The sequence below is a fragment of the Ovis aries genome, chromosome 8, assembly GCF_016772045.2.
Source record: "Ovis aries strain OAR_USU_Benz2616 breed Rambouillet chromosome 8, ARS-UI_Ramb_v3.0, whole genome shotgun sequence".
NCBI classification, from domain to species: domain Eukaryota; kingdom Metazoa; phylum Chordata; class Mammalia; order Artiodactyla; family Bovidae; genus Ovis; species Ovis aries.
In genome coordinates, this window is record NC_056061.1 from 56741528 (window position 1) to 56760308 (window position 18781).

At 37.4% G+C, this 18781-nt stretch overlaps 1 protein-coding gene across 6 annotated transcripts in view; it reads left to right on the forward strand.

Annotated features, from left to right (window-relative positions):
• Positions 1-18781, forward strand: part of AKAP7 (A-kinase anchoring protein 7) — a 124327-nt gene that overhangs the window by 67513 nt on the left and 38033 nt on the right. For 5 of the 6 annotated variants that reach the window (XM_060419652.1, XM_060419651.1, XM_015097414.4 and 2 more), the window contains exon 7: positions 1085-1232. In XM_060419652.1, the coding sequence (XP_060275635.1) occupies positions 1085-1232 (148 nt within the window). Of the gene's footprint in view, positions 1-1084; positions 3103-4150; positions 10182-18781 lie in introns of those variants that run through there. The other variant, XR_009601638.1, reaches the window with a different exon arrangement.

Below are 18781 nucleotides of genomic sequence, written 5' to 3' on the forward strand. Positions count from 1 at the left end.
GAAAAAAGCTGATTATCAGATAATACTCATGGTACAACTCATGCATAGGAAAAATAAAATACATAAAATTTTAGTAGTAGTTTGGTGTGTTTTAATTTGTTTTCTATCTGCATTTAAAATTTTTTTGTGATTTTTGTGAATAAAAAGGGAAAGTACGTATTCTAATTATACTTTAGTAAGATTTATGTAAGTATAATTTGAAAATAACATACATGCATAGAGAAAGACTTGAAGAATATATATATCACAGGGTTAATGTATTTTATTAATATATAAATAACAGGGTCATAAATGATTTTTCATTTTCTTTTTTTTCTATATTCTTTATATTTTCTGAGTTTCAGAAATGACAGGTATTTCCAGGGCAATGTAAATGTATATATATACATTAAAAGGAAAAGTTTGCACATGGCCAGCTAGTAAACTTGCCCTGTAAAGTACTGTATCTTCATCTCAATGACTGTGTTTTGGGACTATGAGGCAGGCATAGGACCATGTATAGTAAGGGGAGAGGGAGACATTCTTTCCCATGTTTGGGGGAACTACCAAGTTACTAATTTTTTGGCAACAAGCCCTATTTCTGCTATGAAAGCACACAGAATCAGGAGGGGCAGGTGGAGAAAAACTTGGAAGACCTATTGACTCCAATTTGAATAGCCTTTAATTGTCTTTCAGATGAGTCTTACATAAGGAATTTAAAAATTACATCCATTTATTAAAATGGATGCAAATGTTACGTTCTACACACTATAAAATGTTAGGTTCCATGTCACTGAAAAATTCTCCCATTTCTCCATTGTCTTTGGAGATGATTTCTCTTTGCTGGATATCTCAAATTTCAACTTGATATACCTTATTATTTTTGCTCAACACTCTTCAATTTGAAAAAAAAAAATACAACTCATTCCAGGCAGAGAGACTTTAAAAACAACTTTACAGCAATTTTGTGGTATCCATTTTCAGATGCCAGCAGGCAGGACTGTATATCAAAATGTACTATCAGGTTCTAAGAAAGTGATAAAGATATGAATTGGTTGCCTAAATGAGATGATTGATTGATGTGATTTTGTCTTGTCATTTCAAGGGAGTGAAAAAAATAGACCCCAAATTGTACGAAAAATTTATCGGCCATAGATTTGGAGAAGAAGTGGTACATTGTATAGATCTTTGCTCCATGCTGAAGAAAAAGCAAAGTAATGGCTATTATCACTGTGAGTCTTCAATTGTAATTGGTGAGTGGCATTTAAAAATTATCTTTGGTTTTGATTTTTCAGCATCATTTTGTTTTGGCAATTGTTTATGTTGTATGTTTTTCTCAGTGACATATTTTCCTAAACATTATGTTTTGACAATAATACATTAAACATTTTGTGGAACATAGTTAGTATTTATATTTATCAGTCAAGATTTAAGTACCTATAGTTTTTATACTTCTGTGCTTTAAAATATAATCATCATGAAGTCTTGAAATGTTGATTCAACATTCATTTCAGTGTAATTTTATTTTGTGAATATGAAGAAAGCATTTTCATCAGTGAAGGCCTATATGATCACAGCCTTCTATGCCAGGTATTTTCATCTTTGCTGCTTTTAATTGGGAATAGACTATGCCAGGCCAGAAAGTTTCACTCTGAGAAGAAAAAGCATAGGTGGCCTGCAGAGACTGAAAACTTGTCTTTCAATTTCTTCCTTAAGAAAAATATGTTTTGAGGGGAGACCAAGATTCATGCATAAATGCTCTGTCATCTTATGAGGGAGATGGCTTGTGATGAGACAGATTCATACACGGTTATGTTTCCAAGTAGAGCATGTACACCAAAGGAAGAATGTGAAAAACCAGAACAGGGGTATTTCTCGTTTGCAATGTGGCTGTCTTTCAAAGGAACCTGATCTGTTGTGATTGAAATTTACTATTTCAAACTGGGCAATCTTCTTATAAAATTGTGAACTTCAAGACAACATCATTTGTATACTTTTTAAGTGATGTGAAAATGGAGAAGATAAAAACATGTATCTAAATATCTCAAGGATCTTCAACCAAGGTACTTTCTTGCCACCGTCAAAGTCAGCTTGAAGAAAACCTATGGAAATATACATCCTGAAAGAATCATTATACAGAAAGTATTTTAAAAATGTTCAAGAAGACAATTTTATTTCTAAATTCTCATCAGAGAAGCCTTTTTACCTTCCAAAGATCTTAGCCCTCTTAAACAGAAGATATTCAGTTTGTCATTTGAATTCTGTGTTCTGAAACATGTCAAATGCGTTTTAAGGAAGACTTTTTTTGTTTTCAGAACCTCTGTAAGAGAGCTGGCTTCCATCAAAGTTTTGATGCGGACCAAACATTTCTCTTTAGGTTCACTGTAAAAAGCAAATTTAAATCCTTCTTGCATAATACAGATTTTGGCTAGCTTTCCATATCTCCCCTGTAATTACGTTAGACCAACCTTGAAGGAGAACTCGGTGCTTCATTGCCTCTCCCACTCCTATTTTTTTTTAAAAAGAGCAATATGTAGATTTTACTGAAGGTATTGTGGGCCTGCATTATGCAGCTCACAGCATGGATCTCCAATATTGCCATTATACAGCTCTGTTCAGCTCACCCCAAATTACTATGCTCCACTCACTGAATTTTCTTTTACTGCTCTTTTCCAGCTTGGTTTCTAAAACTCCCCTTATCCTAGGCAATTTCTCTCTACTTTTTCTCTCAGGCTCTTTATCTCTCATCCTTTTCTAATTCAGAGTAATTTAGCTTCTTTCAAATTTCACCCATATGAATCATTAAGATTATTTAAAAAAGGTTTTTGCCTGTTACACATAATCTATATTCTCCTACCATTCTGAACATTAATGTCGGCATTGAAAATGATAATTATTTTATAATCATTAACTAATTTTAATACACACTAGAGTCTTATATTTGCTGTGGATAATTACTGATTTTCTTGATCTTACCCGAGTTTTACAGCAGAAAATATTGGGCAGGATTCAGAACTCTTTCTTTGTGGGTTTCATTTCTTGTTCAGATTCTTTTTTGTATTATCTTAAACAAATTTTTTTTTATTGGAGTATAGTTGATTTACAATGTTGTGTTAGTTTCAGGTGTGCAGTGAAGTGAATCAGTTATGCATATATATCTATATATCTCTGGCTTCCCTGGTGGCTCAGAGGTTAAAGCATCTGCCTGCAATGCGGGAGACCTGGGTTCGATCCCTGGGTTGGGAAGATCCCCTGGAGAAGGAAATGGCAACCCACTCCAGTATTCTTGCCTGGAGAATATATATCCACTCTTTCAGATTCTTTGCCCATTTCAGCCATTGCAGAGTATTGAGTAGAGTCCTCTGTGCTATATACAATGGCTTCTTATTAGTTACGTATTTTATATATAGTAGTGTGTATATGTCAGTCCCAATCTCCCAGTTTATCCCTCGCCCTCCCTTACCCTCTGGTAACCATTTGTAACTCTATTTCTGTTTTGTAGATAAGTTCATTTGTACAACTGTACCCTTTTTTTAAGATTCCACGTATAAATGATATCTGTCATGATATTTGTCTTTCTCTGTCTGACTTGCTTCATTCAGTTCGACAGTTTCTGGGTCCACCATGTTCCTGCAAGTGGCATTATTTCCTTCTCTTTTTTGTGGCTTAGTGATAATCCATTGTGTCTATGCTCTGCATCTTTATCTGTTCCTCTGTTGATGGACATTTGGGTTGCTTCTGTGTCCTGGCTTATGTAAATAGTGCTGTTGTGAACACTGGAGAGAGCATGTATCTTTTTGAATCATGGTTTTCTCCTGATACATGTCCAGGCATGGGATTGCAGGATCGTATGGTAGCTCTATTTTCAGTTTTTTAACGAGTCTCCATACCATTCTTCATAGTGGGTGTACCAGTTTACATTCCCACCATCAGTGTAGGAGGGTTCTCTTTTTTTCACAGCCTCTCCAGCATTTATTGTTTGTATAATAGATTTTTGATGATGACCATTCTTATCAGTGTGAAAGTCCCTCAGTCTTTTCTGACTCTTTGCAACCCCATGGACTGTAACCCACCAGACTCCTCTGTCCATGGAATTCTTCAGGCAAGAATGCTGGAGTGGGTTGCCATGCCCTCCTCCAGGGGATCTTCCCAACCCAGGGATCAAACCCAGGTCTCCCTTATCGCAGGTGGATTCTTTACCGTCTGAGCCACCAGGGAAGCCCTCCTGACCAGTGTAAGGTGCTATCTTATTTGTAGTTTTGGTCAAATAATTAGTGATGTTGAGCATCTTTTCATGTGCTTTTTAGCCATATGAGTGCTTTCTTTGGAGAAAGGTGTTTTTTAGATCTTCCACCCTTTTGTTCAGATTTATTTGGCTAACATTTGGTATGGTTGCTCTTTAATTTGATCCTAATTCAAATATAATGTCTGTTTCCTGAACCTTGAAACCAGTATTGTGTTGTATACAGAGAATGGGACAGATTTCATATGATCATAAGATGTGTTCAGAATTCTAGAGTAGAGTTTGGGTTTCAGGAACTCTGGGAACCTCCTGAAATTATTCATAAAACTGTATATATAGATACATGTGAATTTTGGGGGGTAGAGAATTTTTAGATTTGCATATTTCCTATCTTAAGTTGTTAATGGTGCATTCTTGGATAATACGGAATTTCAAATCACTGATCTTCTTTTCAGCTGTCTCAGTTATATTGTTTAGGATATTTTAAAAATACCAATGACTATATGCTTCATTTCCAAGATTTGCAGTTGATTTTTATCGTATTTTCCTGCTCGGCTCTTCTTATGGATGTAAGCACAGGGAACTCTACTTATCTCTTTGATGACCTTGAAAGCAGCTGCCTTTTGTCACCCCCTCACCCCCTCACTCTTGTTCTTCTTTTACAATTTGCTTAGCTCAGTCCCACTACCTCCGTGGTTCCTGACAGCATCTGAGTTTGGATCTCCTGGCAGCTGCTGCTGTTCCCTGGGCCTGCATTACGTTTCCATGCTGAGCATTTTCCTCTCCAACTTCTGACATTGTGCATCTTTATGTGGAGTCTTGGGGGGAAGTTTGGTAGGTTATGGAGGCAATAGTCATACATTCAGATGCAAGGAAAAAGGACTACTTTTTAATTCAACCAAATTCAAAAATTTGGTTGATAATATGCTTATTTAATATTGAGCTATAACTTCTTGCAAACCTAACTGCATTCATTAATCATTTAAAATACAGTTGTTGTTTTTTTTTTAAAGTGTAAAACCAGTCCTTCCTGGTGAATCCAGGAATGAAATATAGCTCAGATGTCCTAGGGTGGTGAAAGCTTTTCTCTGTGAGCTACTTACTAGAGTTGGGTGTATTAATTTTTCCCTGGCAGCTCTGTTCCATTTATATTTCCTTTGGGAAAGTAATTGACTAAATGACACCCTTTGGAAGATTGATGAGCAATTTAGTGCTTGCAAAGACTAGTTTACTTTCAGCTGTCAGATATTTCTCATAGGAGGAAGTGGAGAATTTGGAAAGGTCTAGAAGGCTTTTTTTTTTTTTTTCAGGCCTGTGTACTTCTTTATAACTTCGCAAGCAGAGGTGCAAATACGATTTTCTGAGAACCCCAGCTGTTTAATAATAATTACTCATCATTAATTTAATAAATGTTATCGAGTATGTACGATATATGTACTCCTCTTGGGTCTCACGAGATACAGAGAAGTATAAGACATAGTCCTTAAGAGTATACAGTGTCACTGGGGAGCGAAGACTACCTCTGAAAAATGGAGAGGGAGGAGGAGAAGTTGAATAGAGCTTCATCCATAACAATGATGGGTTTTGATAGGACACAGCAGAAGCAGCATATAACTTTAGCTTATAGGAGAGCTGGGGATGGGGAGTTTCAGGGCTTGGATAAATAGGATGAGATGGATAGTAGAGAAAGGACACTGTCCAGGATCAATAGGTACAGTTTACAGGGGAGAGAAGCAGTGCATTAGGAGGCAGGGCAGAGCAGGGGTGATATTAGTGATAATATTAAGTGGTAGGATGATAGTAATATTAATGATAGGAGGAACTTTGAGTTTATAGTCTAGTTAGCTGAGGAAGGTTTATGTGTTTGAGGAGCTAGTGAGGGAGCTGGGAAAGGAGATGGGCACAGTTGAATATACTAAGTCAGTGAATATGTATAAAGGAGACTGAGTAGATAGATGTGGGATAAAAAGAGGGTGGAGTTTAATACTCAACATAAGGACACAAGATTGGATCTTAAAGCTAAGCCCTTCAAAGAGTTCCGGACTGCAGAAGAGGCAGTGGGGGGCTTGGCTGAAGTAGAAGCAAGCAGGCCTGTGCAGATGTGGCGCTGAACGAGAAGAGTCACAGTCAGAGTCAGCACAGCTGAGTCAGCAGGATGTATCCAGTATCAAACCGGTCAGACTAACAAGACACCAGACTCAGATTTTATGGGCTGAAACACTAGGGAGAATTCTGGGTGAGTTGAGTCAATGAATTTATTCTATCCAGATGTCCCTGCTTTTTGAGAATCACTGTTAAAAGAGCTAGACAACTCAGGCCAATCTTGTCAGTCTTTAAAGGCTTGTCATGGTCCATCCAGTAATTCCCATTGGTCCTATGTAGGTGGTGGTTCAGCCAAACAAAAAACGACTTTTGGGGGTTATGTCCAAGGAAACCCTCAGATTTGACTTTGGTGTCCCAATCTTAAGTGCTCATTTACCATTTGTGGCCAAGGCAGAGCTCCAAAAGCTCTGGATCTTGCCCAGTTTGGTATGTAAGCATGGGGATCTTCGCTATGGAAGGTAATGTTGTCACTGTAATTGACCCACTGATTGACGGGTCAAGAGTGGGAGGGAAAAGGAAGTCAGCAGTTTTTCTTCCCTGGGTGAGAGGCATAGCTAGGACACCAATCTTTGAGCTTTCTAGAATCCTTAAATCTGAGCCTTTGTCATTTAAGTGATAAGTAATAGTTTCTAAAATGCTTAATTTGAAAGTGTTTATATTGCTAAAATGTAATACACCCACTTAAAGGTCTACTTAGTAGGTGGGGGTATTGGCAAAATATATTTGTTTAAATATCTGGGTTTTTTTCTCAGATCATTTATTTTTATTAGTAAAAATGTATTTCATTGTGCTTATCTTCTGAGTGATTTAATAGTCTAATAATTTGTAAAGTTATACTTTTGTTGAGCTTTAAACTCTTTTAAAATGATTTTTAGTTGACTTTAGTTCACAGATTGATCCATGGATCCCTGGCAGGCCCTGAGATACTTTTAGGGTCTGTGTGAGGGCAAAACTACTTTTATAATAATACTAAGATATTATTTGCCTTTTCTTTTGGGATTAAGGGTTACACTGATGATGCAAGAGCATTGGTGGGTAAAACTGTGGGTGACCAGTGTGAATCAAAGCAGTTGCAAAAAGAAAAAAGCCAATTTAACCTAAGAATGTTCTTGCTGAGTAGTAATAATTATTAATTGTATTTACTCTCTATCTTTGAGCATGTATCTTTTTAATATTTATGTAACAAAACTGAGAGGTGCTCATAAAGCACCTCCATATACTGAAGTGGGAGGTTGACTCAAGGGAAAGCACAGTGTGGTTGTTTAAGCTGCAAGCTAAGGTCGCCACTTCCCTTCATGGAACACCATTTTTTTCTTGAAAAAGGACCCCTTAGACATTTTTTGTTTCCACATTTGGGTATTTGGCAGCAATTTTCTTGAAAAGAAATAAACCTGTCACAGCAAAGAAAACTGATATCGTTTACCGCTAATAATAAAACTCAAGCTTTCAGACAATAGTAAGAATTTAAGAAAACTGGTCTATTACTGTGAGTAGACAGATGCCTAAACTTCCCCACTCTTTTTAACGGAAAATTTTATACAGAAAGAGAACAGAGTAGAATAAGGAACTCGATTTTCCCAGGTTGTTTTTACCTATCAAACTTTGTTTTTACTTTTTTGAGGTATAACTTATACTCAAAATTTGTACCTGTTTAAAGTGTGTAAGTTGATGAGTTTTTAACATATGTATGCACCTGTGAAACCATTATCATTATCAAGATACTGAAAATTTCCTTTCCCTCAGACGTTTACTTGCTCCTCTTTGTAATCCATACTTTCCTAGTAAGAGGATGTGATATTAATGAATTTTTTGATGTTATATAATGAAATATGTCAAAATATGGAGAATCTTTGTAACTCAGTGAATTTGTATTTTTAAAATGACTGACGCGTGTTGTTACAAAGACATGTGTGGATAAAAGATCCATTAATATTCAAGATAGACCAAAAGATTTGACTGTAAAGAGTATGAAAGTTTATTGATTCATTTTAAGATTCAACATTGCAATTAAGAAACTACAGCTTGTTGAGTTTCAGTGTAATAACAAAGAAGAATGTCCACAGTTATCTGAAAAGGTTGTTATTCTCCTGCCTTTTTCAAATATACTTCTCTGTGAGGCTGGATTTTTCTTATACTTCAAATGAAACAACATATTGCAACAGATTGAATGCAGAAACAGATATGAGGATAAATCTTTGATTAAGCCAGACATTAAAGAAAGTCACAAGAATGTAAAATAATGCCATTCATCTCACTATAAAATTTTAATTAAAAATATAGTTATTTTCACAAAACATTTGTGATAACATTATATATATAGTGAATTTATCGTTGATAATTTGAAAAGAATGAATACATTTAAAAATCTTTTAATTTCTAATGTAGTAAATATACCAAATAAACAAAAGCTCTTGGTAGGGAGAGATTGTAGATAAGTATTAACAGTGTAGCAGAGTCTTGAGGCCAAAACATTTAAGAACTTTTGCTTTAGTACATATATCCAAGAAAACTATGAAAATATTTATTCCTCAGACAACTCTCCAAGCTTAATTTTGATCAATATTTCCAACTATTTCTTTGAACAGATTAATTTTGATTAACAGGCTACTGTTATCAGATAATAGGGTACTCAGTTATCTCTCTATAAAATATAAACTGGTTAGATTCCTCTCTCCTTAATTTTTTTTTTCATCCCTTTTAGATTTCCATTTTAGCATCCTGTGGTTAAAAATGTGACAAGGAGAAAAATACCCAAGACTGACAATAGCGTATTGATATGAAGTGATATGTTAAAATCATATTATGTGAAATTTATATTCTATAGGAGTATAGGAATGCCTCTTTTGTGGTGGACAGGGCCAAAAATTTTGGTCTTGCTTTCTTTTGCACAGACTGACAGGGAAATGATTAAGAAAATTTCATCTCTACTTAGACTGTTTAAGGTGAATCTGTTTCAAGCATGTTAGAAGAAGGAGAAGTAAAAAGACAGTTGATCACATAGGGGAACTGCACCTTGTTTTTTCACTTGGAAACTTTAGCTGCTAGAAATTTTCCCTGTTCAAAATTATCATGTAATTTAATAAGAGCTGAGTGCAAAGTGCTTAACTATTTACTCTATGGCACATAAATTGTGTGACCATGTAATTTATCATCGAAATGGTACCTTTGGAAGTGTACTTGGCTGAGTTAGAAGAAAACCAAGTTATCCTGGTTTAACTGAGACTTCTGTCATCCTACCTAGATATCATAATGTTCTTGAAAAGCAGAATCTTTGACATGGTAGAACATTATATTTCAAATGCCAGTCTTATTCCTTTTTATAATCTAATAGTTCTCTTTTTACAGGTTTTCTTGATGAAACCTGTAAGAAAGTTTCCCTGATGAAACCTGTCTACTAAAAAGAAATTATTTGAAATTTCATTGTTAAGCCCAAATAAAAATGAAAGAGAACTAATAGTTGGAATTCCCAGCTTACTTTTTTACATCTGCTTGAATTAGAGGAAGTTGCAAGATAAGTAACTGAGCAAATTAATCTTAGTGATGGCTCACTGTATTTTAACAGGTATATCAGTTATTAATCTGATGCTAACACAAAGTGGCAGCTGTGAAGGGTGTTTTGAAAATCCAACCATCTGTTGGCCTGGTTTCAAACCTTATGATTTATATTAGATGCCTTGGGAATCTTACATATGAAAGGGGTAGTGCTATGTGATAAATTTAACTGACACATTAAACATCACTGTTAGAATGATATACTGATAATTTATGATATTTTATGATACATGTGTATAGCCTTTAAGTGTATTTTAGGAAACATGAAAGTAAATATTGAATTCCAGATAAAAAGAAAAATAAATGAATGAAATGATTAGAGGGCAGAGTCTGCAGTCAAAGGGAACCATTAAGATATAGGAAATTAATGTTAGGAAAGCCTTCTGATTGCCAAACATTATGGGTAACTGGCCCATCACATCACCTAATTGCCTGAGAACATTTTTTTTTTTTTTACCAAGCTAGTATATTAATGTTTTAAAAGTACTTAGCACAGTGCCTGACATAAAGTTATAAAAATGTTAGTTATTAAGATTAACAGCAGTAATAGTTATATTAGAATACTTATTGTAACAGTGTTTATTCCTGACATCAGAACACCCACTCGGATTATTATAAATTTGCTTTATTTCTAATGCTTTCCTTAAATTAGCATGGGATTAACACTGGTATCTTTCAAAAATAAAAATACTATCTATAAATAAAATGCATGTATATACACCCATGCATACACATACATGTGTTTATCCATCAGATACCTTTGTATGCATGCTCAGTCACTCAGTCCTGTCCAGCTTTTTGCCACCCCAAGGACTGCAGCCTGCCAGGCTCCTCTGTGCATGGAATTTCCCAGGCAAGAATACTGGAGGGTTGCCATTTCCTACTCTAGGGGATCTTCCTGACCCAAGAATCGAACCTGCGTCTCCTGTTTCCCGCATTGGCAGGCAGATTCTTTACCACTGAGCTGCAATATTTTATATTGCATATACATATTTATGTGTAATTTATGTATGTAAACACAATGGTAGAGATAGAAAATGGACTTTATTATTTTGGGGGCTATGAAAAAAACACAGTATAGTGTTATTTATGTTTTGTATAAAATACCTAAAGCAATAACTGTTGCTAACAGAAAGAACAGCATTTTGTCAGTTCATGAGCTGTGGCTCTATTTGATCATATATTGACTAAGGTATTCAGGGAAATGTTTTGTTTTGATTCTGGCTATGAGTAAAGGAAACTACATTTGATTATCACATGGTTCATACCAGGGAACCGTAGCTGCCAAATATATTTTCATTGCTAACAGCTCCCATAATAGCCAGAGCTTTTACTTAAGTCAGTCTTAACCTAATACACTTTAGAGAAAGAGAGTTCACAGTTGTGCCCCAACTATGCATTTCTAGCAAGAATTTAGTTTATAAGTATGGCATGAGTGAGTGAAAGTCACTCAGTCGTGTCTGACTCTTTGTGACCCCATGGACTGTACAGGCCATGGAATTCTTCAGGCCGGAATACTGGAGTGGATCACTGTTCCCTTCTTCAGGGGATCTTCCCACCCCAGGAACTGAACCCAGGTCTCCCGCATTGCAGGCATATTCTTTACCAGCTGAGCCACCAGGGAAGGCCTAAGTATGGCATTCGTTTATCTGTATAGGATAGGTGTTGAACAAAATCAGCATGCCACCCTTTATCGATGATGTACTTTTCAGGACTTTTTCTTTGCTCAGAATTATTTAGACCTTTTCAATCATTTTTCTAATTAAAAAACATATTTTTAAATTATTTTATTTTTGGCTGCACTGGGTCTTCATTGCTGTGAGTGGGCTTTCTCTAGTTGCGGTAAGCCAGGGCTGCTGTCTAGTTGCTGTGTGAGGGCTTCTCATTGTGGTGGCTTCTCTTGTTGAAGACCGTGGGCTCTAGAGCGCAGGGGCTTTAGTAGTTGCGGCACACGGGCTTAGTTGCCCCACAGCATGGGAAATCTTCCTGGATCAGGGATTGAACCCGTGTCCGCTGTATTGGCAGGGTACAGTGTGAACCTAACCTAGTGAAGTAGGTTACTTCATTGGGCCACCAGGGAAGTCCCACTTTTCTCATTTTAAACAGACCAAACAGTAGATACCACATTTCTATTAAAAGTTAAATATAAAACTCTAGAAGCCACAGGGGTTTGCCTGTTCTGAGTCCATTTTCTTCCCACCCTGGTTCCTGGTTGGCAGAGCCCTTCCTTCCCTGTGAGACAGTGAACTTCAGAGCACATGGGCTCCACTTTAGCCCTTCAGGTGATTGGCCCCATTCTTCTTGCCAGTGATTAGGAAGTGGCATGTGACCCAGTTCTGGTAAGTGAGGGCAAGTCTGCTTGGGATCCCAGCGAAAAGTTTTTTTGCTGATGCATAATTTGTTGGGAAGAGGACATCATTATTTTTAGCTGGAAATTGTTGAATATACATGTGACCCTGGACTTAGCAGCTTCTTAACCATAGGGACACTAGGGGACTTCACACCTGATATGCCGAGTATGGGAGACTGGAACATGACTCTTGATGATCTTCTTCTTTTTTAAATTTATTTTTAATTTGAGGATAATTGCTTTACAATGTTGTATTGGTTTCCGCCATACAGCAATGTGAGTCAGCCATAAGTATTCATATATCTCCTCCCTCTAGAACCTGCTTCCCAAACCCTCCTTGATGATCTTCTTAAGCCACAGAATTAACCAACCTAGAGCAACTCTACCTTAGATTATAGGGGGTAGTGACATTTAAAAAAATTCTTAACCATCTGAATCGAGTTTCTTGTTACTTGCAGCTGAATGCATCCTAACAGATATAATACATTTTGGATGTGAATTACAGAATGTATTAGCAGAAAATAGACTCAGTGTTTTATGTATATTTAAACACAGTTCTGATAGTTACTAAAACTTTATGGTTAAATCTATAAACAGAAAGAATACTGACATAGTGTACCAGATGAATGTCAGCCTAGGCCTTGGTGGATCATGACAGGTCCTGAGACCTGCCAAAACCAATCTTGATTTAACTGCATTTCATCTAGTATAAGAAAATTTTCTTTTCATTATCTTTTATCTTATCATTATCTTTTCATTATCTTCATATATATTCCTTATCATTCTTCTGTATTACTTTGTGTTATTAGAGGAAAAAAGAATTATTAATTATATCCTGAGTCATTAAAGCACCCCTTATTTGAAGTCTTCAGATGCTTTACATTGCAGGAAATGTGACTGACTGTTGTGCTGTCAGTGAATCAAGACAAACAGTGAACCACTTTCAGAGCTAAATATAGATTTGAGGATAGTCTATGTAAAGAATTAGGACCTGTGGGGAAAAAACCCAATAAGTTGAGAACTATAAAACCAAATTTTGTGTTGTTTACACTGTTAAACTACAAATAAACTCATTACTTATTGGTTAGCTTTTTGAAATATTTTTTTTTCTTCCCCTGAAGGATGTGTCTTTCTCTCTGAAAGGTGCATGGCATTAGAGGATTAAAGGCACTTGAATGAGAAAGCAGCCATATCGGATAATACAAATACTGGCCAGCAGATTAAGTGTATTCTCTGCTCCTTTTTCTTTTTTAAAATAGGTTTTAACATGCAAACATTCAACTTGCCTGTGAGTAAGTAACTCCTGTCAGCTTTTGTGAATTCATTGTTACTGCCTGCAAAGGACAGACTGTAAAATGCAGACCTCAAGAGTATCTGTCTAGAGTAGATGACTGTTACAGGCCTTTGTCCCCCTGGTGCTGCTTTGCCTTCATAAAACTGCCGACTAGGATTTTCACAACGTGAATTCTGGGCTTTCTCCTGCTCCCTTCATCGTGCCTATACATGCGGGCCTCCTGCCCTCCTTTGGCCCAGGCTTTCTCTCTCACCTACTCTGGCAGCACCCCCCGATTCAAGAGTTACCTTCACCCCAAGAGCTGATGTGATTATCATGTTAGCACATACTCAGTGCTTCATAAATAGTGCCTGGAATCAGATAGATTTGATAAACGGTGTAATATAAATTCAAGGTGTCTGTGTATAAACACATTATAACTTCTCAGCCTTCTCCCAGCCCTACTGCTGTCTGTTCTCTGAGCAGGGAAATAGATCATCCGCCCTAATTTATTCTCACCATTAAGGAAAAGGCTTCAACTACATCCACTGTTTAAGGTTGGGCCACATACTTAGAAAAGAACCGACTGAATGATAAGCATGGAGGAGGCATTGAAAACTGGCCCTCGGCAGGCATGCGTCAGCAGAGGTTGGGAAGGATGTTGCAATTGATAAGGAAGGACTCCTTGTGCAGCTCCGATTGTCTGCTTGCTTCCTCTTTTTTCCTAAATGCACATATGCTGTATAGGGTATGTTTTTCACATATATGAAAAAACACTTTCTCTTTCCAATTACATACTGAAATTGTAGAGCATATGGCAGTTTGAAATACCTATAACTTTCAGTTTTTGAGAAAAACTGCTAAAGCACTGTAGAGAGAAGTTAAAAAGTTTTTGTTAAAAATATGACTAAATAGGAATAATGGTAAAAAATAATTCTTGGCTTCCAAATTTCGGTGAGATCAAGGTTCTTTTACCTGGTAACTTAAAAGGACTTCACCAGTGAGATTTACAGATCATCCTTAAGGCTTTTCAGTTATAATTTTTCAGTCTTTTTCCCTTGCAGACAGATACTCATAAGAACAGGTTTCAAGCATCGATATATAATGTTGTAGTTTCAGAACCTTGCGCTTTGGGCACAGAATGACTACACAGATGTAGCATGATTGAAAAATGGGAGCACATCTGTATGATAGATATATGCTTACTGTGGATTGATTATTGAAAACTGAAATTGGGTTTTATGGGAACATAGAGAAACAAAACAGTATTAAGTCCATTCAGCTTTTTCAAGCCCAGGTTTGCTGTTTGTTTTTTTTGGTACCCTGATGTCAACATTAAAAATTGTGATATATTCCAAAACATCCCAATTTTCGTGAATTGTATTTCCATCAATTGTCAAGCCCTTTTGAACTTATGTACCTTTTCACTGAAATGGTGACATTTCTTAGCATAACAGTTTCCATAAGCGTGCTACCTATTTTATAAGGAAGTCTTCCTGAAGTGTGTCTTCTGTGCTTAAAGGCACATCTCCTAAGGCTTGGTTCCAGAATTTGGAGGGATAAAGCATTATTCCCCCTCTGTTTACACTTCAAGATTTTATGTTCTCTTTGTCTCCCTTCTTTTGAGTAAAGGAACATTTACTTTTTATTTTCTTTCTCATTTGTTTCTATAAGTTGTTAAACTCAGATTTCCTCTCTTAATGAATTGGAGGTCTCAGAAGAATTGGTCATTTCTACAGTTTTATAGAGTCAAAATATTACAGTGAGATTTTTTCTTCATCTTGAGTCAGACTTTTGTAACAAGGTTGCTCAGAAATCCACATATAAATGTTTTCAGTTATAGATAGGACATAAAGCCAAACAAGGACACAGAGAATAGAGTCTTTGGCCATAGTTAAGAATTATATTTTTCATTGGAGACAGTAACCAGAGCTGATATTTCAAAGTACATGAAGAAGACACAGCTGCCACCCCCTCATGCTTCTGGTTGTATTCTGGTGCTATTGTCACCATTCTAATAAAAATTCGAACAGCTATAGCTGATATGGGCAACTGTCTTCACCATGGTTGGTTTGTAGCCAGGCCTGTGAGAAAAGATAACATGAAAAGGTTATGTTTTTAAATTTATGAACATGAAATCATAGCAGATATTTTTTATCATTGACGTTAAGCTTCTTTTTTAAATCTAGTTATGGTAGATCTCTATATATTACTGAAAGGAGTCTGTTTAACCCCTTAATAAAACCCCACTAATATTTTGGGGGATCACTTGTGAATGGTCTGAGTTGCTCTTTTTTCCTGGAAGATGAATGCTTCCTGGGGTCATTCTGGTGCCCTGTGTTCTTCATTGCATCATTTCCCCAAGGCATGGCAGGCAGCAGGGCCAGGCTCCAGCTCCAATAAGGGATCTGTCTTTAGGTCCTTTGTTTTAAAATAGGATTATGTTACTCTTGCACCATTAATAAAAGGATTTGGTGACAAAACATAAGAAAACAAGGCATTTAAAACATATTGCCATAGAGCTTGGTTAAATAACTATTTTTCTGAACATTATTCTGAAATTGTAAGAGGTTTCATAAAGTGTTTGCATTGGCCAGAAAGTTTTTCCGTAAGATGTTATGTAAAATCCTGAATGAACTTTCTGGCCAACCCAATATATACCTGATACTACACACAAATTATATTAAATAACATGGAACTCTGCAATGAGATGCTCAGGGCTTATGCATCCAGACGGATTTAGTCCAGATCCTATTCTTGTCACATACTCTTGGGGAGAGTTTGGCCAAGTTACTGTTCTGAACTTTTTTTTCTGAAGTTTTTTCACCTGTGCAGTGGGGTTAGTATTAATAGTAGCTGCCTCAGAGCTGTGGTAAAGATGAAATGAGTGAGTAAATGTAGAGCACTTAACATGTGCCTGGCAGGTGTCCAGTAAGTGTTAGTGATTATTTTCATTTTTTAAAATTTATTTTTAATTGGAGGATAATTGCTTTACATTGTCGTGTTGGTTTCTGCCATACAGCAGTGCAAAGCAGCCACGTGTTAGTTGCTTAGTCATAGCTGACTCTTTGCAACCCCACGAACTGTAGCTTGCCAGACTCCTCTGTCCATAAGTGTACATATATCCCCTCCTTCTTGAACCTGCCCCCACTCCCCCCCACCCCTCTAGTTCGTCACAGAGCACCAAGCCGGGCTCACTGTGCTATACAGCAGCTTCCCACTAGCGGCCTCTTTTACACATGGTAATGTCTATATTTCAGTGCTCCTCTCCTAGTTCATCTCGCCCTCTCCTTCCCCACTGTGTCCACAGATCTGTCTACATCTGCGTCTCTGTTCCTGCCCTGCAAATAGGTTCATCAGTACCATTTTTCTATATTCTCTATATATGCATTAATATAAATATTTATTTTTCTCTTTCTGACTTACTTTATATGTCAAGCTCTAGGTTTGCCTACATCACTAGAACTGACTCAGATGTGTTCCTTTTCATGGCTGAGCAGTATTCCATTGTGTATATGTACCACAACGTCTTTATCCATTCATCTCTCAATGGGTATCTAGGTTGCTTCCACGTTCTGGCTATTGTAAATAGTGCTGCAGTGAACACTGGGGTACTTGTGTCTTTTTCGGTTAATGGTTTTCTCAGGGTGTATGCCCCATAGTTGGATTGCTTGGTCATATGGTAGTTTTACTCCTAGCTTTTTAAAGGAATCTCCATACTGTTTTCCATGGTGGCTGTATCAATTTACATTCCCACCAACAGTGCAAGAGGGTTCCCTTTTCTCCACATCCTATCCAGCTTTTATTGTAGATTTTTTGGTAATGGCCATTCTGACAGATATATCAGTTCAGTTCAGTTCAGTTCAGTCACTCAGTTGTGTCCGACTCTTTCCGACCCCATGAACCGCAGCACGCCAGGCCTCGCTGTCCATCACCAACTCCCGGAGTCCACCCAAACCCATGTCCGAATCGGTGATGCCATCCAATCATCTCATCCTCTGTCATCCCCTTCTTCTCCTGCCCTCAATCTTTCCCAGCATCAGGGTCTTGTCAAATGAGTCAGCTCTTCGCATCAGGTGGCCAAAGTATTGGAGTTTCAGCTTCAACGTCAGTCCTTCCAGTGAACACCCAGGACTGATCTCCTTTAGGATGGACTGGTTGTATCTCCTTGCAGTCCAAGGGACTCTCAAGAGTCTTCTCCAATACCACAATTCAAAAGCATCAGATATATGACACCTCATGTAGTTTTGGGGAGAAGGCAGTGGCACCCCACTCCAGTACTCTTGCCTCAAAAAGCCCATGGACGGAGGAGCCTGGTAGGCCACAGTCCATGGGGTCGCGAAGATTCGGACACGATTGAGGGACTTCACTTTCAGTTTTCACTTTCATGCATTGGAGAAGGAAATGGCAGCCCACTCCAGTGTTCTTGCCTGGAGAGTCCCAGGGACGGGGGAGCCTGGTGGGCTGCCGTCTATGGGATCGCACAGAGTCGGACACGACTGAAGCGACCTAGCAGCAGCAGCAGCATGTAGTTTTGATTTGCATTTCTCTAATAATGAACAGTGTTGAGCATCTTTTCATGTGTTTGTCATCTGTATGTCTGCTTTGGAGAAATGTCTGTTTAGGTTTTCTGCCCATTTTTTGATTGGGTTGTTTATTTCTTCTGATATTGAGCTGCATGAGCTGCTTGTATATTGTGGAGATTGACCCTCTGTCAGTTGCTCTGTTTGCCATTATTTTCTCCCATTTTGAGTGTTGTCTTTTCATCTTGTTTATGGTTTCCTTTGCTGTTAGCAATTATTTTAAATTTTGAATTACTACTTGATTCTTTTTGTGAGTAGGGAAGAGTGGGGTATGGCAGAAAGTGAAGAACTAGAGAGCCACTTGATGAAAGTTAAAGAGGAGAGTGAAAAAATTGGCTTAAAACTCAACATTCAGAAAACTAAGATCATGGCACCTGGTCCCATCCCTTCATGGCAAATAGATGGGGAAACAATGGAAACAGTGACAGACTTTATTTTGGGGGGCTCGAAAATCACTGCAGATGGTGACTGCAGCCATGAAATTAAAAGACACTTGTTCCTTGAAAGAAAACCTATGACCTACCTAGACAGCATATTAAAAGGCAGAGACATTATTTTTCCAACAAAGGTCCGTCTAGTCAAAGCTATGGTTTTTCCAGTAGTCATGTATGAATGTGAGAGCTGGACTATAAAGAAAGCTGAGTACCAAAGAATTAATGCTTTTGAACTGTGGTGTTGGAGAAGACTCTTGAGAGTCC